The sequence below is a fragment of the Canis lupus genome, chromosome 33 (genome assembly GCF_011100685.1).
Source record: "Canis lupus familiaris isolate Mischka breed German Shepherd chromosome 33, alternate assembly UU_Cfam_GSD_1.0, whole genome shotgun sequence".
NCBI classification, from domain to species: Eukaryota; Metazoa; Chordata; class Mammalia; order Carnivora; family Canidae; genus Canis; species Canis lupus.
Window position 1 is genome coordinate 28,209,828 of NC_049254.1, and position 21,700 is coordinate 28,231,527.

The following is a 21,700-nucleotide window of genomic DNA, read 5'->3' on the forward strand; positions in this document are numbered from 1 at the left end:
AGGGAGGTAGGAACACCTGCATAGAACCCATAATTAATGGATCTTAAGATACTTCCAGAATGCTTGGACAATAGGAGCCAGGCAGAGTAGGTCAAATCAATAATATTTATTTTTTCCAAAGATAGAAGTAGGTAGTGCAATGATTCAGAACTGCTTTATATCTTTTAATTTATTTTTTGAATTAATTTTAAAAATCAAACTTAAAGATCTAGATTGAGAAGTCAAACCCACCACTATCTTTATCCACCCTATTCCTTTACTTGGTTTCCTGTGATAATGATCTTTCTAATTTTTAAACCACCTTATCGAGGTATGATTGACATGTAAAAAGCTGTACATGTTTAATATATACAACTTGATGAGTTTAGGGATGAGTCTATACTCATGAAATTATCACCATCATCAAGGCCATGGACATATCCATCACCTCCCTCCCTCCCGAAACTTTCGTCCCCCTCTTATATTATTATTATTTTTATCATCATCATCATCATCATCTAAGAACACCTAACGTAACATCTTGCCTCTTAGCAAATTTCAAGTGCACAACACAATATTGTTAGCTGCAGGTATTAGGATGCCGTATAGGGGATCTCACGACTTATCTTTCATAACTGACATTGTATCCTTTGACCATTAAATTTCTTGAGTTGGAAATAAGAATACATATTTCCTACTTAGACAAAAGGTGGCATATTATATATGCTCTTCCACACCTGGCTTTTTTTTTTTCCCAATTAACAACCTGCCCTGGAGATCTTTCATATGAAAACACGGAAAGCCTTGTCATTTTTTTTATAGCTGTGTAATATCCAGTTCTGTGGATGTACTGGTTACTTTGTCATCTACAGGCCACCTTTTACTGTTATGAATAGTACCACCATGAATGCGCATGTTTACATCCTCTTATACATACATAAATTAAAATACATAGGAAATTTCCCAGGATTAAAGTTGCGGAAACACAAGATAAGTGCATTTTTTGTTATTTTGGTAGATATTGTCTAATTGCACTTTGTAAAGATTACATCTTCCATTTCCAACAATATGTTTCCCCACAGCGTCATAATTATTTTTATTTTAAAACCTCTGGGTGATTTTTTAAAAAACAAATTCCATTCCAGTGGTGCTGGCTCATCTACTAGAGCTCTTATTCTCTGAGCTCAAACCAGTTGCTTAACATGTTAGTTTGAAGTTGGTTTAGTCAACCCTTCATTATTTCTTCACCCAGAAAGGAGCCAAGGGCATGGCTATCCATAATGGCAGATGATTCTGTAGTATTTCAATTCAGCTTTCAAATATATTGTAATTATTTCTCCATTGAATTTTCTTTCCTATTGATGTCTGCATTCAGAAACATTAACTCAGAGTTTTTAGCAGAAGGTAGCTGCTGGTAGAAGAAGGCGGCCAAGAATTGGAAAGAAGTGGTTATAGGATTCAGAATGTTCCCACTTTATCTCTGGGATCATAGATGATATTTCATTCTTTTTGATATCTATACTATATATTTTTTAAAACCTTACAATGTGTTCAGATTACTTGTATATAAAAAAATAGATTCATAGTTGCAGTTAAAATGAAAGCCCCAACACAAGTGTAATATTTAATTGCTCTTCAGCCTGAGAAGTGTAAATCCCTAAGGGAAACAATACAGTTTTAAGTGGCACTAATTAATTGGTTAATATAAATTTTAATGAAATCAGTTCTAATATATTTAAAACTACTCCTCACTTAGAGAGTGGAGAACCCATATGTAAATAATAGAGAGTTTATGGGGTTGACCATCTGGGTGGGGAGGGAGGTGGTATACAGAATACAGAGATGTCTGATCCAGCCTTTCTCTCCCCTTGCAGCATCTTCCTCAAAGAGCTGGAGAAGTATGAGCAGCTGCCTGAGGATGTGGGACACTGCTTTGTTACCTGGGTAACTGACCTGAACTCCTTCTTCTCCCACTTGCCATGCTTTCCAGGAGTGCAGGTGGTGTCGGATGGCATCACTGTTCAGTGCCTGACCTGAGGATCGGTGTCACTGACGTTCTAACACAGGACCAGGGACTTTAGGGAGGGACAGAAGTAGATCTGAGAGAAGCAGTCTGTCCCCCAAGCAGCAGAGTCCTCCTTGGGAAAAGTCCTCAGACATTGTGTCCAAGGTCCACATTAAGTTCTCCAAGAACTTTCTAAAATTGAGATATCAAGAGAGTGGAACATCACCACCACCCTTGATCGAGGAACTATTCCAGTTCTATCCAGGGGTTTTGCTTTGTTTGCTTTTTCACTAGATAAGGATTAGGGAATTAGAGCTTTAGGAATCCACCAAACAATTGGTTACATTTTCTTCCTTAATAGAAAAGAACAGATTCCATGAGTATCCATCCCAGTTCGACCTACAAAATTAGCATCCAACCATTTTCTTTCCTGGGGCTATTGTCAAGGGCCACATACGGGGCTGAATGTACCAGGTTCTCATTATATGAATGGAAACTTTAGTCTCCGTTAGCATGTCCACGCCATGTTATTCGGAGCTCAGGTTTGTGATAAAGTACAGACGTCTCCAGGGAAGTCCACCTATGATACTAAATGCAACTAAATGTGAAATTCCTTCCCCAGGGTCGGGAGTTCTATTTAATAATTATCTCATTATAATTTCCACTCAAAATGGGCTGCTTTTCAAAATGTCTTCATGATTCAGAGAGTTTATGTTCTCAACAGCCTATGGAATAGGCAGGGCTATATATTGTGCTGTATATTTTATACATGGAAACAATTCAGATGACCTAGGAAGTTGACTAGTCCACTGGCATGTGACAAATGTCACAGCCAGTCCCACAACTTAAGACCTGAATCATTTTCTTTACATGGAACCTTAACATTTTCTTCCTGGCATACTCTGATTTCTTAAGGAGTCTCAGACTGACATCTTATTTGGGTTAATATATTTTCTAACTCTAAATACACGAGCTCATGCACAGTTCATATTAATGCTGATAAACAATTTATGATCCCTTGCATAGCCAATGCGGAGAAAAAAAAACAAGTGAAGGGATTTTTTTTATATCTTTTTTCATACAATTTGTGGATCTGCCTAATAATCAACTAGAAGTATGATTTATCAGCATGTCTTAGGGATGATGAATACCTCCCACATAGTATATAAACCCTAAAATTGGTTTCAGAAAACCTTTGATGATTGCATAAAATATGCACATTTCGCCAAAGATTATCCCAAGGTGACTTTCATAAGCCTCATAATATTCGCATGTGAGAGTAGAAGGAGTTGTTTCAGTGTATTGAAAGGCCACGGTTATGACCAGGAAGCCTGACGTCAGCTGACCTGGGCTTTGCCTCTTTCTAACTGTGGGAATTTAAAGTTACTAACCAACTTTAAATTGTCACAGTTTTCACCTCTGTAAAATGAGGATGGTGATGATAGAGCTCACTGCATAGGGTTCTCAGGAGGATCAGATGAGTTAATATATATGAAAAGCACTTGGAAAACTGCTGGCACAATGAGTCCTGCAATAATTAACACATATCTAGGCTGCTTCCACAGAAGAGGACATCCCACATGTTCTCTGACAGCATTTCACAAAAGGGGAAGGTACTTGGCGGCCAAAATACACACACCTTTTCCCAGGAGTAAGGACACATAGCACTAACCCAGAGGGTCCTAAGAGAAGTAAGAAATGGATTTTCACCAAGCTACAAGGTTCTTAGCTTGAAGTAACCATCTGGTTAGGACTCGTTGTTCAAGTCCTTCCCCAAAGGGTCACCTTGCTTTCCTTTCCCCCTACCACTGCTTCTGGGAAGTTGGAGATAATGGCATACTCACTTGGCATGCCCTACAAACTACCCCCAATGGGGACATTTGGGGTACAAGCAGACCTACCTCTGAGGTCACACTTAGTTTTCATTCATTGATTTTTGCTTTTAGAGCAAATGCTGTCATTTCTCAACAGGGGAAGCACAAGGGTAGGTAATCCAAAACAGGGATAATGCCCAAATAAATTCTGTCCAACTTCAAAATATGTTGTGTGAATTGGTTTTTCTAATTCTTTCTAGCACAGACTAGTATTAAAATAAGCTCACTTTCAGCAGGCTTTCTCCACCTGCAGGTAGGAGAAAAGGCATCCAAGAGTTTGTTAGGGGAACATGGGCCAGAGAAGCCCAGAACATTTGCCACAGATAATCCTGTTCCACACAATATCTGAGGGCTTAACTGCACCGCCCTTGCTGGGCCCTTCACGCACATTCAACAGAAGGGAGCAACTGATGGATGCTTATCTATTATTGCCTTTGTTCTTTTCAGGCAGACAAATTTCAGATGTACGTCACCTACTGTAAAAACAAGCCTGATTCCAACCAGCTGATCCTGGAGCATGCAGGCACCTTCTTTGATGTAAGCTATCGATTTTCCCTTCTTGAGCCACTGATGAGCCTGTGGAAATGTTTCTCTGCTTTGGGAAAATGGGTTTTTAGCCTTAATTCCTCCTTTCTTCTTTGGCCACCCAAACCTCTATCTCCTGGATAAAGCATGGAGAAAACCAGAAGCAGTGTTTGTCTTTTGTTTTACCCCATCCCAGCTCAAGCGCTGGGGTTTTAGACAAGGCATATTTGCCCTCCATGCCTCGACACCAAACGGAACCAGCCATAAATCTCACATAGAGAGGGGACCGATGGCAACACAGGTGTTAAGATGCTGCATTCCCACATCCTAATACAGCTCCCTCAGATGCACGGGTTCTTAAAGTGCGGTCCCCAGAGCAGCCACATCAGCATCACCTGAGAACTTGTTAGAAATGTGTATTTTGGACCCTCCCCCGACCCAGGTCTGTTGAATCAGACTCTCTAGGGCTAAAGCCAGCAATCTGAGTCTTAGGAAGCCCTCGAGTGACTGGTGCCCATCAAGTTTGAGAGGCCCTGCTCAAATGCAATTGTTTCAACCTTGACTATACACCTGAATTACCTGGGAAGCTTTGTAAACGCTAATTCCTAGGTACCACCCCTGTAATTCGGGTATGATTGGCTTGGGTGTGGCCCGGACTTTGAGTTTTAAAAGTTTCCAGGTTAGAGTAAGTGTAGCTAGGGCTGAGCGCTCGTGCCGTCATGGAAGCCGCGCGAAGTCGGCCCTGGTATGTATGCCTTGTCGGATCCCTTACTTCAGAATGAGGATCCAATCCTCTGAGTGAATGATGGTATAAGTCTACGTAGTGCTGGTCCCCAGAGGGTGACCTGGTGGCTCTAAAGTGAACAGAATTAAATGTTGATGCAGGATACAAGGGAAGAACAAGAAGGAGAGAAGAAATGAGGTGGGGCGGCGGGGGACAGGGAAGTTCAGTGAGATAAAGACTGTCGCAGTGATGGGCATTATGTCAGTCCTATCAGAAGTGACAGCAACTTGAAATTCAGAACTTTTTAATGTTCATCAATGTGTCTTTCTGCCTACTTGCTTTCATTTCTTCCATAAATATTTGAGTATTTATGGTAGAGAAGATGGTGTGCTAGGCCCCTGGGGAATACACACACATTTACACGTCACTCCCATACACAAGTCTACGAAATGAACCTCGGAGCATCCTTCTAGCCCGGTGCTGCCATAACAGAAATGGATTGCACAAGTATCTTGCTGCTCAGTGGAGGGATGACCCTTGAATGGGAGGAAGCCAGGCAAGAAAAGACATTCGTGACTTTTAGAAATGAAGTGTTAATATAGAAATGGTCCTGGATGTCCCACATTGGAATTTTTGAGGTTAGATTTGGTTAAAAACAGAATTTCAGAATCAGAATTTATTGGATATTGTATTGGACATTCCATGCCACTCTTAACCTTTGTTAATAGTGTATTTTCCTTGAGATGCTTCTGGTCAATTATTCATCTACAATATCCAGAAGGGCCTTTGTGAAGTTTTGAACGCACTGTGTCCCGTCTTCCACTTAGCATTTTTCTGAACCTACACACCCTGTGCTCTGAGCAGGCCTCAGACTGTTCTGCATCCTCATCTTTGTTCCCAGTGCTTGGTCTGCCCCCATTGTGTGTGTTCATATGCACGCGCGCGCGCACACACACACACACACACACACACACACACATTCTTCAGAATTCTTTCTATCCTTTAAAGGTCAGACATTTCCTGCATGAATCCTTCCCCCTCTCTATGCACTTACTATACTTTGTATCTACCTTATAGCATTTGTAATAATTTGCCTTTTGGCAGGTCAACAAGTACCCTTCTATTGCATACACCTCCTCCCACCTCTGGCCCCTGAGGTTGTCTGGTGATTTGCCTGGTTCCTTTTGTACTAGTCATCGTGTCTGGGGCTAATCTGTAGTTTCCTTTAGTCCTATATTCATCATATCCCTGTTTCTAGCCAATTTCGACTGGTAGGTTAGATATACCCCAAATTTTGCACCCTATCCCCCCCCATTTCCAAGGCAGTGACCGATGAGCCTCTGCATTAGTTGGCAAGGCCACTGGAAACCAGAAAAACCACCCTCGAGGTAGGAGACCCTAGAGCTCAGCATAGAGGTGGGGAGGGAGAACAGTGAACTCCTGATTGTTCCCAGAGCTTCCCAGAACACATATTTGGGACTTTATTCCATTCCATCGGAAAGGGTTCCCTAAGTTCTACACAGAAAATATCTGCTCTAGGCCCTCCTTCTGTAAGAGAGACAAGCCCTTGATTAGGCTGTCTTCTTGTATCCATTATTGTAGAGAGTACACCCAAAATCAAAGTTCCAGAAAAAGGCACACATTTCACATGGAATTCACATTTCCAGAATTTTCTATCTCAGATGTGAGAGCTGAGAGGCTGTGATGTCTATGATGGCTATGAAGGACTAGTGAGCCCGGTTCTGCTGACCTAGCCCCCCGGGGACAGCGCCTTCTCACTGCCCCACATGCGGCCTTCCCACTTGGCAGAGAGGGAGGGCCGTCCAAGGTGTGCTCCTGCCCTCACTGTCTTGCCAAAGCCCCCAAGTAAACTCGCAATGCTCCTTGGCCCAAAGAGGGTCACACTGCCAGCTGTTTTGCCCATCCGTCTTGGATGAGCCCTGCTCTGATTGCACACCTCTGGAGAAGAGGCAAACGAGTGAGGACGTCGCTACTCTCTGGGATCGTTAGCAGGAATGCCGTAATTTTTCAAATTCTCTCTTCTTCACCTCCCTCCATGGCCAAAGAGCAAGTCTGTCTTGGGTAACTTCAAAACATTTCTTATATTCCTCCCAGAACTTTAGTCTCACTAACCCCAGCTTAGGGCAAGCCCATGTTACACACCTAGAGATAAGGATATATATATATACATAGCTTTAGATACAGATGGTAGGTACATTTAAAGTGAACAATTTAATGGTTTTAGTGTATTCACAGACAGGTACAGCCTTCTCCACAGTCAGTTCTAGAGCGTTTTCATCACCTCAATGAGCAACCCCACACCCTTTAACTAAAACCACCGCCTTATCCTCCCACCTGTTCCTTAGCCCAGAGCTACCAATGATCCGTTTTCTCTCTCTGTAGATTTACCTATTCCAGGCATTTCATCAACATGGAATCATCTGTGTTATTTCGTGACTGACTTTTCTCACGTAGCGTAATGCTTTCAGGGCCCCGCTATGCTAAAGCACATCTCGGTCCTGCATTCCTTCTAACGGCCAGATAATACCCCCTCCTGGAGCTACCTCACATTATAGATTTCCATCCGTCAATTGATGGACATTTGGTTTGTATCCACTTCTTTACTCTCATCAATAACACCGCTACGAACATTCTAGGTGTTTGTATGGTCATAGGTTTTCATTTCTCTTGGGTATATACCTAGGAATAGAATTGCAGGATCACATGGCAACTCTGTGTTTGGCCACTTGGGATTTTTCAGTGACCTCCTGACTGGTGTCTCTGCCTCTAATTCCCAAACTCCATCCTTGCTAGTAGGCTTGTGTGACTGTCTCTAAAACAGTGCTTTCACCATGTTTTTCTTCTATTTAAGATCGGCAGTACTTTACCATTGAGAAGCTCACCACCAAATCCTGATTTTTTTCACCTAGCTCAACCCCTCCATCAATGACCTAAATATACTTGGCTTATCTAACTGTATCTTTCTTTTCTTTTTTTTTTTTTTTTCTGGACTCTAGGTGTGCATCCTCTGTGCCATTCTGCATGGTCCCCATTATCATCTACATCCACAATGGTTATTTCCTGTATATTTTTTTTTATTGGTGTTCAATTTACTAACATACAGAATAACACCCAGTGCCCGTCACCCATTCACTCCCACCCCCCGCCCTCCTCCCCTTCTACCACCCCTAGTTCGTTTCCCAGAGTTAGCAGTCTTTACGTTCTGTCTCCCTTTCTGATATTTCCCACACATTTCTTCTCCCTTCCCTTATTTTCCCTTTCACTATTATTTATATTCCCCAAATGAATGAGAACATATAATGTTTGTCCTTCTCCGACTGACTTACTTCACTCAGCATAATACCCTCCAGTTCCATCCACGTTGAAGCAAATGGTGGGTATTTGTCATTTCTAATAGCTGAGTAATATTCCATTGTATACATAAACCACATCTTCTTTATCCATTCATCTTTCGTTGGACACCGAGGCTCCTTCCACAGTTTGGCTATAGTGGCCATTGCTGCTAGAAACATCGGGGTGCAGGTGTCCCGGCGTTTCATTGCATTTGTATCTTTGGGGCCAAAAAGGAGAATTACAGACCAATATCCCTGATGAACATGGATGCAAAAATTCTCAACAAGATACTGGCCAATAGGATCCAACAGTACATTAAGAAAATTATTCACCATGACCAAGTAGGATTTATCCCTGGGACACAAGGCTGGTTCAACACCCGTAAAACAATCAATATTTCCTGTATATTTTTTAAATATGTTTTCCGTATATAGAATGCCATTTGCACTCCCCCCACTCCCCCGCCTATCTTCTAAACCTCAGCTGAAGACTATCTCTCCTAAACTATCCACACCACTCCTGGGCCCAGTCGTTCCTCTCTGTTCTCCCAGGGAATATGTTCCCTCCCCTTTGTTGCTATTTTAAGTGGTTGAGTAGCCTCAGCCATCTAGGGTGTTAGGTTCTTGAGGCAAAGAGTCACGCTACCCTTCACACACCTACACCTTGGGAAGTGGAAGGTTATTTTGGAGGCAGGATAGAGAATGGATGAAAAAGAGGTTAGAGGCCCCAACAGCAGCTAGAGGCCATGCTTGTAGCCGGGGTGTGAATGGTGTGGAGCAGGACTTGTCACCAGGGATAACACAAGAAAAACAACAAACGATGACTCCCTGGTTGCCAGCTCGAGGGACCTGAAGAACGAGGGCGGTGCTGTGGATCCCAGTGAAGACATTGTAGGGAATACCGAGGTGATTCCAAGCTGGGGGCGGGTTTAAGCTGAGGAAGAAAGGAGATGGTAAAGGATATGTGCCCTTGTGCTATTTTAAGGAGATAAAGACTCAGGAGCCATCGGCCTAGACGTCCAAGCCCCACTCCCTGCCTCCCCTTGTTCTCATCATCCTACTAACCCCTGTGGTTGCCTCTGTTGCCTCTGCTATGGGTTTATTCCCTCTTACTTCCCTTCACCACCTCTCCTTTATCCTTCTGTCTATTATTATCTCCTCACTTCCTTTTCCCACTTTTCTCCTTCCCCATTTCTTCATTTCCGTTTCTGTCACACAAATCTAATTTCCCCCTTTGCCATCTCTCTTTTTCTCTATTTATGCACCAATCTTGGTCTCTCTTGTTTCTCTCCCCAACAGAGAACAGTTCCTCATAATTGTCTACCCTTTTTCCTTTTCTTCTCTCTTCTTGCCTTGCCTGCTTCCCCCCCAAACACATACAGACACGCATGTGCACGCACGCACCCCTCTGTATGTAATGGTGCCCCTTGTCACCCCTGCAGGAGATTCAGCAGCGGCATGGTCTGGCCAACTCCATCTCTTCCTACCTAATCAAGCCCGTCCAGAGGATCACCAAGTACCAACTGCTTCTGAAGGTAATGCCCCTCCCTGCTGTGTCAGTCTCCCCCTCCCATACCACCCCCTTCCCATACCACCCACCAGGTCCAGGGAGTTCCTGCTTTGCCCAAGGATAGGAAAACTGACCCCTCAAGACTTCTCCTCTAGCCATAAACTCACACTGGCTCTGCTAGCTCCTAGACTGCATGACCGTGAAATTCTAGGTGCCAATTTGTTGGGGGACAGAGAAGAAACGTGAGCAGGAGCAAGGTGTGACTGTTTTCACACCTACCTGGCACTACACATTTGGAGCAGTTGCCACCCCAGGCACTGGCTGACACGTAGGGCCCCACTTGCCCTTCTGGCCCTGAGGCAGATTCCTCTTGGTGGCCCCTGCTTCCGGTAGGATCAGGGTTCAAGGTCTCAGGAGTAGAGCCCGTCTACATAGGCAGGAGAGGCCCAGAGTGGCACCTGCTATTGCCTTAATCTCTGTATTTGTCAAGACTATGAGGCTTTTGAGAGAAAACCCTCCAAGAGTGCAGATTAAAACACAATGGCACTCTTGTGTCTGGAGGATCCCATATGTTAGGTAAGGGTTCTTTTGGAACCAAGCAAAAGATTTGGATTTTCTCCAAAATATTTTCTTTAAAATTCAAATAATCAAATTACATAAAATACTAAGTAATTTGGGCTGATTCTTTTTAGGGAAGGATACACATGCCATCTGAAAATATGATATTTCCCCCCACAGAAAGCCTAGAAAATCAGTATTATAAGCAGTTATGTAATGCCTATGTATATTAATTCTCAAGGTATAAGAGTAGAGTTTTCTCTAAGTTTGAATATTTTGCTGGTGGCTCCGCAAGTGCAAAGCATGAAGGGATAGTGAGAGGCATGTTCTGGGGAGTTTAGTTCCAGAGAAAAGCTGCTGAAACTCAACTCATGTTTAGGGATGCTTGTAGAATCTCACATATTGTGGCTTCGCTAAGCCTGAAAAGCAATCTAGTGTCAAATCTAGGTTTCTGGTCACCCTGGAGTCTCCCTGTGTAGCGCGTGTGGTTCCATGAGGAGAAGGGTGGAACCACCAGCGACCCGTGCCCTGGACCTCTCCCCACTCTGGGTCAGGGCAGGGACTAGTTCCACCCATCCTCTTGGCCTCCACCTTCAAAGGTCCTCTTTCCTTGTCTCCAAGAAGAGGCTTTTTGGGCTTCTGCTTCCAAGCGCTCGAGTCCTCCAGGCCTGCAAAGATGGCCTTAGAGAAGTAGCACAGGGCTTCTTGCCCTCGGCCTTGACAGAGGCCTTGTGTGAGGAGCAACAATGTGCAGAGCATCTTGTCTATTTGCACAGAATTGCTTTTGAAGATGTCATCTTTGTTTTTTTGAAGTTCCTTGTATAAAGACTCACAGAAATTCCCAGGAGACCTCAGAGTCGAATGTGGGGGTTCTCTCCAAAATCATTGGTGTACTCTCTACCTTTAAGTTACAAGAGCTTTAGCTCCTTCTTTGCCTTTGACTATCAGATAATTAGCACTGAATCCCGTTACGACTACTACTGTGTTGTTACTAACCCAGATTTCTGTGTATGATTATTCCGTCCTTCCCTATCCCATCTCATGCTTGACCCTTTCAGTGATTTTTCTTGTACCAGAAGATTTGTTAAAATTCATTTTTGGTTATTAAATTTAAGTATCCCAAAGCCTTTTCAGGAATTAATGGGGTTGTAAATTAAGAAGCAAAACAAAACAGAAACTTGCACATCCACATCTCCAGTGCCTTAAATCAAGTAAGATGCAGAGAAATACAGCTTTTCACTTCTCCCTTTAAATTCCCAGGATGATTTTGTGACACAGATAAGAGAAGGACGTGGACGATGGCCAGGCTGCCCTGTGTTTTGCTTTAGGTGATGGAGGGATGGGCTCTGGGCCTTCATTTTGTAATTGGATGTTTTAGGAAGAGATGGCTGTGCAGGTAACTGAGAAGGAAAAAAAATGAAGTAGTGGGAATTTGTGGAGAAGTTGTAAAATTATTGGGGGAAAAAAGACTTACTAAGGTAATTTGTGACCCTTACAAATGCTCCGGTAGCAGAGTACCTGCTGAGTAAAAGGAAAACAGTTTGCTGAGCTTTTACTATAAATAAATAATATGGGATTTATTTTCTCATTAAAGACAGCTTTATTACAAATATATTGATACTTAATTATTAGTATCCTCTAGGGTTCCCACTTTGGACGTTGCATGAAAATAAAAACTGTATGTCAATTGGTGTTCAATATTCTTCATGTAAATCTGCTACAGCTGTCCTTTTGGAGTCTAAATTAAATGTGGAACCTTCTCCTTCGTATCAGCTATAGCAAGGATCTGAGGAGAACTTACTGGCTTTGCTGGTTGATTGGTGGACTTGCCATATTGCTTTAGGCGGTTGAGCCAATGGGTATTTTGTTTTTGTTTTGTTTTGTTGTTCTTTTGCACACTGAAGCATATTTCTTCTTTATCTCTTATACTCCTGCCTAGAAATCCTTTTGAGGATGTATGAGAACAAGGTTGGGAGAATTAAAATTAGGAAAGGGATGGGGAGAATCGGAGAACTTCAGGTTGGCATAAGTAAATGCAACTTTCTGAGCAGTGATGCCGTTATAGTGGCTGGAGCCAAGGACAGAACTGAGTACTGATCAATTCCGCCTCCCAGACATGCTCGAGACAGTTCACCTCTCCTTTGGACACTCAAAGCTCCCTTCTCCATATGGGAATGTATACAAGATGACACAAAGGATTGGATTTTCATGTCAGATGCTCACTAATCAGATATCTTACCAAGTATAAGATTTTACGAATAATTTTAAGGATAAAAATAATCCCAAGGCAGAGATAAAACAGAGAGAAGTCCAGGACCACCAATAGCTCCAAGTCCTTTCTTGAAGCATCAGGATGTGCTGTGGCCCAGACTAACATACACGTTGTCTAAATGGTGTATGTGGTATCAGATCATTTACCCTGAACAGAGCCATTTTGGTTATGAGATATACTAACTTTTTACTTAGATAGTTGCATAGCATCTGTGATATTTTACAGGGAGCCATGCCTAAAACCTAAAGCCATAGATTCAGGTTTGTTTACCACAAGAAGTCTTAGGCCAGATATATCCTACTAGAAGCATTCTATAGATAAGGACTCTTCTGTTCGCTAGTACCATTAGTTTTTCTGCCAGAAGGTCTGACATTAATGTGCTTACAAGATTTGATCTGGTCACCTTCTGTATCTTACCCATCCACCTATCCCCTGTCTCCCCTTACCCCCTAGAAGGAGACAGTATGGGTTGCAGGTCTTTTGCTTAATTGTTTCCTTCCCAGTTTCAAAATGAGCAGAATTTATAATAACCCTCATAAGAAAAATGAAAGCCAACATTCCTCTGGCTTGGGCAAAGTCACTCCAAATGGCCCTTATAATTTTTAAGATAGTTGAAAATTCTCTTTTCTCCATCACTAGATACTATATGTCTTTTATGGAGATGACAATGACCTAGTCTTCAATGAGGAAATAAGAGAGGGCATGCTCTCGGAAGTCTCAGTGTGGTGGAGGTCATGGGGGACAGGGTTGGCATGGCGGATGCAGTATTAGATTTGGATTCTAGATTTAAGAGTCCAGAAGGACTAGTCCAGAATCCCATCCACTGGGCCCAGGTTAGGAACTCCTGATCTATATGATATAAAAATATTTTATAACTCTGAAACTCTTATAAACCTATAATGTCTATAACCCCAGGTTGCTCCCAGTATGGCGGAGCAATTAGGCAGCAGAGGTATGCAAATAAACATGGTGCCAGCAATAGGCATGCAGGGATATATGAGTGCTGGGCATTCTTTGCACACCTTTTATCTTCTCTTTGTGATTCCATAGATTCTGTTTGTTGTGTGCTTTGCCAGAGGTGTTCCCTTCTCCAGAAGGGTAGTCAAGTGACCGAGAATGCCTTAGTTGCTGACTTACAGTGCCAGGCATTTGAGAGTCGGGTTGAAATTAGTTTACATTAGATTGAGCTGAGGAAGCTCAGTCGTGGAAAAAATTGTGATTGAATTCTTTGGAGATGATCCCCCACCCCACCCCACCCCACTTTCCTTATAGCTTAGACGAACCATTACAGAGAATGAAGCTGGTCTATAATCACCTTGATGCGTTAGGTGGTGGGAGGGTGGGGAAGCTGAGACAAATGGTTCTAATTATATCTGGACTTTTTTCCCAGGAACTTTTAACTTGCTGTGAAGAAGGGAAGGGGGAGCTCAAGGATGGCCTGGAGGTGATGCTCAGTGTCCCAAAGAAAGCCAATGATGCCATGCATGTCAGCATGCTGGAAGGTAGCTGTCTGTCCTCCCAGCCTCCTCGGGGCAGCCTCCTCCTTTCCTAAGACCAGGGAGCTTGTGTCATGGGAGGGAAGTGGCATGAAGTCAGACAAGGGGCAAGGCTGGAAGTGAGGAGAAATGGCAAGTGAGGACATAGGTCCTCAGGAGGTGTGAGAGGAGCTCCACGGGGGCCAGCTCGGCCAATACCTGCCTCCAGGAAGGACCAGGTAGGACCGGGCCTAAGTTGTTTCAGGTGCTTAGACAACTCACTGCGTGTGAGGTAGTCTAGCCCAGGCCATTATCCTTGCCATAAATGTACTAGAGCCCTGACTCACAGCAGTCTTGTTTGTCTGCATAACATTGGCATTGTGTTTGTCACCAGAATGAGTAGAAATCCTGCATGCATGTGCACACACACCACACACACACACACACACACATATGCCCCCAAGGACGTTATACCCTTTTTTTTTCTATTGTAATAAAATACACATAACATAAAATTCACCATTTTAACCATTTTTAAGTGTACAGTTCAGTGGCTTTTGATACATTCACATTGCTGTGCAACCACCCTTATGCCCTTCCTAACAGGAGAGAAAAGTCCAGTCAGATAGACAGACCTGGACTTCCAAAGTACATTTAGTCCACTGGAACTGTGTTCTTGGGACCCAGAGACCTGGTAGGATGAGACTCCAATAAAGTGCTCTTACCACTGCAGGACAGATGTGCGGATCAGCCATGCTGGGGCAGAGTTGTTAGATGACTCAGCGTCCCATTCTAGCCTGGCAAACCAGGTGTTAAGGGCCCTAAGTGTCCTCTGTTGCAACTATGCAGACTTGTGGGCTGTTTTTCTCTACTGGGCTCCTTCTCCCATCATCAATTCCCCTACCACCTCCCCCACCCTCTATCTAAAAGACTTGGTCTGGTCTCACTACTTCCTGGGCCACCCTGAGCATAGGAAGCTCTAATTCTTTGTGCAGTGGAGCCCTAGTTGCCTTCTCCAGACTGAGCACTAACCATCTAAACATATTCCTGTTGCCACAATTTCTCCACCCATCTCCTTTCTGTTTGCACACAATCCTCCTCCCCACCCCTGGGTGTTCTCCTCTATAAGCAGCCTTCTCCTCCACCCTGTCCCTGACCTGTATTCTGAGTCCAGTTACTCCAAGTACCGTCTGCAGATTGGCAACAGCAACACCTAGAAGCTTGTCAGGAGAGCAAATTCCCAGGCTCCACCCCCACAGCTACCAAATCCCAGTCTCCTGGGAGCAGGGCTAGGTAGGAATCTGCATTTTGACAAATCTGCAGGTGATTCTTATGCATAAAAAGTTGCAGAACCTCTGTTAAAATTTAAAGTGGAATAGATATAACTGTTGAGGTTTTATGCAGCACACTCTATAGGATCCATCAAAGGGAAGAGTCCTAGGAATGGAATATAAGAAATAAAGCAATGGCAAATAAAGTGGAGTCGAGGGTCGCTCTATCCAGCAATACTCCACGCTTTGACTCGGTGGAAAGCTGTCGAGGAAGAAGGTGACATGGGGTTTGCCCTCGCAGGAGGTCCCAGGCCTTTGAGAAGATGCCACTAATACTGGTTATGTGTAGGAGACCTGGTTCTGGAAGGGGGATCTGCTTACTGTTCCCTGGAGCCATCTACTCAAGTATTCAGGAGTCTCAGGAATCAGCCGAGAGAGAGAAAACGTCTTGGGAAAGGAGGGCTCACGGTCAGGGAATCTTTTCCAAGGGGGCTGTGGAACATGGCACCCAAGTGGTGCTAGAGCAACTCCACAGGGCGGAAACGGGTGTCTTTCAGGGTTCGACGAGAACCTGGATGTTCAGGGAGAGCTGATTCTCCAGGATGCCTTCCAAGTGTGGGACCCAAAGTCGCTGATCCGGAAGGGGCGGGAGCGGCACTTGTTCCTCTTTGAGATCTCCTTGGTTTTTAGCAAGGAGATCAAGGACTCTTCAGGACACACGAAATATGTTTACAAGAACAAGCTACTGGTAGGTGGGGCAGGTGGGGTAAGACGAGTCTCCCTGTTGTCCTAGAGCCCTTGGGCAGGAAGGGCTCTTGAACGCTCAGCTCATCTCTCCCCTGGCGCCACACCAAAACCATCCTGGACAAATGAAAAGGCCTTCTATTTGCAAAGCTGCCCCCTTGCCTCCCACTTCTGCATTTTAGAGTTCACCGGTCTTCTTGCTGTCTGCTTTTAGCGCCTCCCTCTCCGCCCGCCCTCCCTGCCACCTGCTAATCTGGCAGGTGCCTGTAGGTCCTTTCATCCCCGGTAGATGAACGGAGCATCCAGTCTGTTGAAGTTTGATTGACAGAAGCCCCTCCCTCGGTCCTCTCCTCTGTGTTGCCTTTCCCTTCCCACCCCAGCCCTAAGCTCCCCACTGCCCTCCCCTTCCCCGCCTCTCACAGGCATTTCCTGTCTACAGACCTCAGAGCTGGGTGTGACGGAGCACGTAGAAGGTGATCCCTGCAAATTCGCCTTGTGGTCTGGGCGCACCCCCTCCTCAGACAATAAAACAGTGCTGAAAGTAAGTAGTGCTCTCCGCTGGGCGCCAGCGGGTAGCAGGAGGAGGGCAGAGGGCTGGGACGGATTATTCCTGAGAGCTGGGGCCTGGGGGACTCCACCGGGAAGGCCAACATCCCATGAGTGTTAAAATGCAAGGGCTGTCATGGAAGTAGACTAGGGATCTCAAAGACCAGTGGTCTCCTAAGCCCATCCCCTCGTGTGCACCTGAAAGGAGGGAGACAGGGAGTGGCCTACTGGGCCATTAATTTGGTCTGTCTGTCTGTCCCCTTCAAGGGCAGGAACAACTGACCTTTCAACGAAAGTACCTTGATTTGCTCCACATTCGTTCAGTACTTTTTCCTTGAACACCTTCCAAGTAGAAGGTGCTGCTCAGTGCTGCTCATAACTATGTATGAGAGATGGACCTTTTCGTCCAGAAACTTACATTTGAGAGCTCTAGGACATCACCCTAGCGTGGGAACTATGCTGATTGAAAGGAGTGCTAAGAAAGGGCCTTTCACCAGATGACAGCCGTAAGGAGTCATTCCAGCTCTCCAGAGCGCACACAGCCTGGCCATTGAGGCTTGTGGTAACGTACGTCTAACCACGAAGGGGTCCTGCAGATGGAGCTCCCACCAGTCATTTGCTTATCGGGGTGGCTGCCACCAAGAAGAGGTGGTCCAACCCTGACAAATGCTTGACACTCCTTCACTCTGAATTGCCAGCCTAGCTGCTACCTGCCATGAGACAGAATTACCTGAAAAAAAAAAAAAATCCCACAAAGGCAAATGGGATATTCGTGAAATGGTAGAAAGCCCTTCAATGAACGTGTTTACCAGGCGGAAAACCCAGCACTGACTTTCCATCAGCATAAACCTATTATGTATGTAGCCATACTAGGAGTTGGACGTGCTGACATGGATCTGTACCACTTGGTAAATAGCTACTGCCTTCAAATACCCCTTGCTACCCCTCCCAGTGCTCCCAGATCTCCCCAGCATCTAGCAACTGATGTGTTCATCTCTGGCCCAACAGGGGACCTCCACAAATGCTCCAGTCCCAGGGAAGATGTCAGTATTTTTTTTAACGATTTTTATATATTTGAGAGAGACAGCAAGCATGGTGGGGGTGGGGGTGGGGAGAGCAAAAGGAAGAGGGAGAAGGAGAAGCAGACCCCCTGTTGATGCAGGGCTTGATCCCGGGACCCTGAGATCATGACCTGAGCTGAAGGCAGATGCTCAACTGACTGAGCCACTCAGGCACCCAAGGGCAGATGTCAGTGTTGGTCAGTGACACATAGGGTATTAAATACTTTGAAAATCACGCCTGTACAGGTCTACACTGAGTTTTGAGGTCTTAGCCCTATTCTAAGAGTTGAAGGAGTGTGTCCCTGGGATTGAAGAGTCATACGTGTAAAGTGAGAAACAAGCTTGTCAGACATTTGATGTCCTTGAAAATAATGGGCTAAGCCTGCGGGAGGAGGATTGAGAACTGTTTTTGGCAGGGCAAAGGGAGATGGGGTGTTTATTCTTTCTCTCTGTGGCACTTCAGGCCTCCAACATAGAAACCAAGCAGGAGTGGATCAAGAACATTCGAGAAGTGATTCAAGAAAGGATCATTCACCTGAAAGGAGCTTTAAAGGAGCCAATTCAGCTCCCAAAAACACCAGCCAAACAGAGGAACAATAGTAAGAGGTAACCAGCATCTCTCCCCCCAGCACTGCTTCACATGCTCCGGGAGCGGGAGTGGGGTCGCCCTCTGCTCCCACAGGGGCGCTCTGCAGTTGGCACCCCCCTCTGTGAAGTCTTCTTTATGATGAGGAATCTCCTCTTTAAGCATCTCACCAGTTATTGTCAGTTAAATTGAGCACCTCCTATTTCACAGACACTGTTGGGTGCTCTAAGAAGAGAAGGGGAAGTGCATGATGAGCCCCTTCCCTCGACAACCATCCAACAGTTGTATCTCACATGTGGAACAGTTAGACAAGAAGAACCAGTGCCGTCTGTGGGGACAGTAAATGCTGTAAAAATTCATTGAGAAGGGACTTTAGATGAGCGCTAAGGAGTGTCCAGGGAACACTTCAACAGGAAGATAGGCCATGAGTGGATTGTTTAGGCAGTAAAGGTAATGGTGGGAGAATGGTGTGGTGGGGTTGTCACTGCAGCCCTTCTGTAACCCTCGAGTCCTCACTTTCAATTATCTGAGATAATCAAGGTGATTGGGCAGAAGGGGACTGATTTTTGTATCCTCACCTCTCTGGGCCCTTCTGAATCCCAGTTGCCCTACCCTGGTGGAAGACTTCCTCAGTGTTTGTTTCTCAAGTCTCCATGTGACAGTCACCTACAATGACTCTTTTAGAGGGCATTTCAAAAGAAAGCGTGTAAAAACATCTTGGTGACCTTGAAAAAAACAAACAAACAAACCAGAGTTCTGAGGCTGATGGTCCTTGGTAACAACAGGCTCGCCTCTCCTCCCCTATTCATGAATGGAGGAAATCCCAAAGAGCTGGTTAACCTTTTGGTGCCAACCAGGATACATGGATCTGATGACCTGCAGAGTAGCAGCATTAGTACAAAAGGAGGTGGTAGCCAAAAGAAGGGTATGACTAAGATAGGGAGAGATACGTCCATGGGACAGAAGCCCCAAGACCTGCATGGCCAGGATGAGGTCACCTCTCAGTGCCGGAAGGACAAATTATGGCTGTATTGGAGGAGGGGTTATTTTTATTTCAGTTGCCCAATATCTAGAGTCCAGGGAAGGGTCGGGGTTAGTTTAGCACTAGAGAGAGGCCCTACTCAGGAAGCCCCTAATTTAATAGAGAAGATAGAGTAGAAATGTTATAAGAATTCAATGTCCAGGAGCATGCAGGAAAGGATGGATATTCAGGTGAGGTGGACTCAGGTGTTTCTCCGAAAGAGCCCCTTTTTCCTCCAGTAGTGGAGTCTGAACATCTGTAGAACACGAGATGGACATATCTTAGAAATGCCTCCCACCGTTTCTCCGTCATTGTCCTGAAATAAGAGAGTGAAAACCCTTGGCAGACTCTACAGAGAACAGTCAGGCTGTCTGTCATTTCATTAGCTTGGCTCCCAGGAGGTGGGGACAGAGTTGACGGAGGAATGAATTGGCTTGGAGAGCACCACTCCCACTCCTGGATGGGCTCCCCACATCCCCCAAAACTGGCTTCATCTGCAGTGGACCAGAAGGGCCCGCGATGGGCCAGAATGATGGGAAGCAGAAAGTACAGCCAACTCTCAACTGTATGCAAATGGTGGGGAACAGCGGCCCAGATATCTGAAACAGCAGATGATCTAAAAGTCCTTTATTCTTGGTTTTGAAATGCATCACATGATTTCATTTTACAGCAGATCTTCCTTCCTATGAATATGTGGCTTATATTATTAAAAATAAGTTGGCATTTCCCAACCCCACAAGTGGTGGTGAGAAAGCAGTTGCCAAGTGTTCTAGGTAGGAGAAGACCCTTTTTATGACCAGGAGAAACTGTGTATATATGTATGTATCACATGCGTGCCACATGCACCACACCTGTCCACATACAACAGACTGTAATTGTTTAGACTCTGTGAAGCAGCTTTGTATATGGGGCATTTTGCCCACGTGATGTCATCCTTAGGCAGCAAGTTCCTAATGCCATTACCTCCCCAAAAGCAGCATTAGGGATGGGACTTTCATAAGCCACCATGAGAAGAGCTGTCACTTTTTGTGCTAATTTATCCAAGTTCTGGTCCGCATCTCCTTTAGTTTTTCCTGACACTGACCATTCAGCCTCCACTAGTCCCCAGGCGCCTAATCCCCCTTGGTCCTGGCTATGGGTTCATTGCAGGATTTAGATGTAATTCTTAAGCTGAAGAATTGAAGGAATATGTGAGGGGGACAGCTATATGGTCCAGCGACCCAGGAAGGGCTCCAAATGCCAGGAGTGCACTCGAGATTATCTTGCCAGATGCTCAGGAGCACAGCTGACTCAAAAAGCTGCCATGCGGTCTGTGGTCTTTGAGATGGTGCCTTGGCCTTCTGTGTTGATAAAAAGTCATCATAACTAGGCACGAGATCAACAAGACCCAGTAAAATGAAGGAAATAATCCCTTCCTCCATACCCGGGAGTTGAGCTTCCAACATCAGCAACTTCCCAAAGATGATCTCTCCTGGAGGAAAGAACTCACATCATTTTCTTGAACAGGAGAAATACAAATAAAAAAAAAAATCTTACCAGCTCTGTTTATAGGCCAGCTATAAACTAACCCCCATCCTCTTTCAGCATGCAGAGAAACTATTTGAAAACATTGAACTCTGGGATTGTCAGCCATCCACCAGTCAGCTGAATAGAAGCATAGGTTCTAAGTAGGATGTACCTCTTCCACTGCCTATTATAGACCCATTCCCAGGGAAAATAATAAATAAATAAATCATCACCTCCTCTGTACCATGGGCCAGAGGAGGTGTGGAGGGGCCATTTTGCCATTTTGTGCTCAGTTATCAGCATAGGGATTGTGTGCTTTTTAAGTGCGAGGGGTAACATCTCTGAAAATCGTACAGGGCTGCTCCCTTTAGTGGGATAATTTTAGACAAATCCCTGCTAGAAAGTGCTGAGGCTCTGCTCTGACAGCCCAGCTGGAAATCCTTGTGTGCTCTAAACCCACAGTGGTTCCCCCCACCCCCACCCCTGTTTTTTTTTTCTCTTCTTCCTGCAGGGATGGAGTGGAGGATGTTGACAGCCAGGGGGATGGGAGCAGCCAGCCAGACACCATCTCCATCGCCTCTAGGACCTCTCAGAATACAGTGGACAGTGACAAGGTAGGACAGTATCCCAACCTTCCTTCCCCTAAGACTTCTTGTTGGCTTAACCACCCCTGGAGAATTGCCCCCAGAG

At 44.9% G+C, this 21,700-nt stretch overlaps 1 protein-coding gene across 1 annotated transcript in view; it reads left to right on the forward strand.

Annotated features, from left to right (window-relative positions):
• KALRN (kalirin RhoGEF kinase) overlaps positions 1-21,700 on the forward strand; it is a 660,995-nt gene that overhangs the window by 422,888 nt on the left and 216,407 nt on the right. The window contains 8 exon segments of the mRNA XM_038583060.1: positions 1,854-1,923; positions 4,306-4,395; positions 9,903-9,995; positions 14,191-14,302; positions 16,104-16,294; positions 16,730-16,831; positions 18,361-18,503; positions 21,522-21,624. Of these exon segments, the coding sequence (XP_038438988.1) occupies positions 1,854-1,923; positions 4,306-4,395; positions 9,903-9,995; positions 14,191-14,302; positions 16,104-16,294; positions 16,730-16,831; positions 18,361-18,503; positions 21,522-21,624 (904 nt within the window).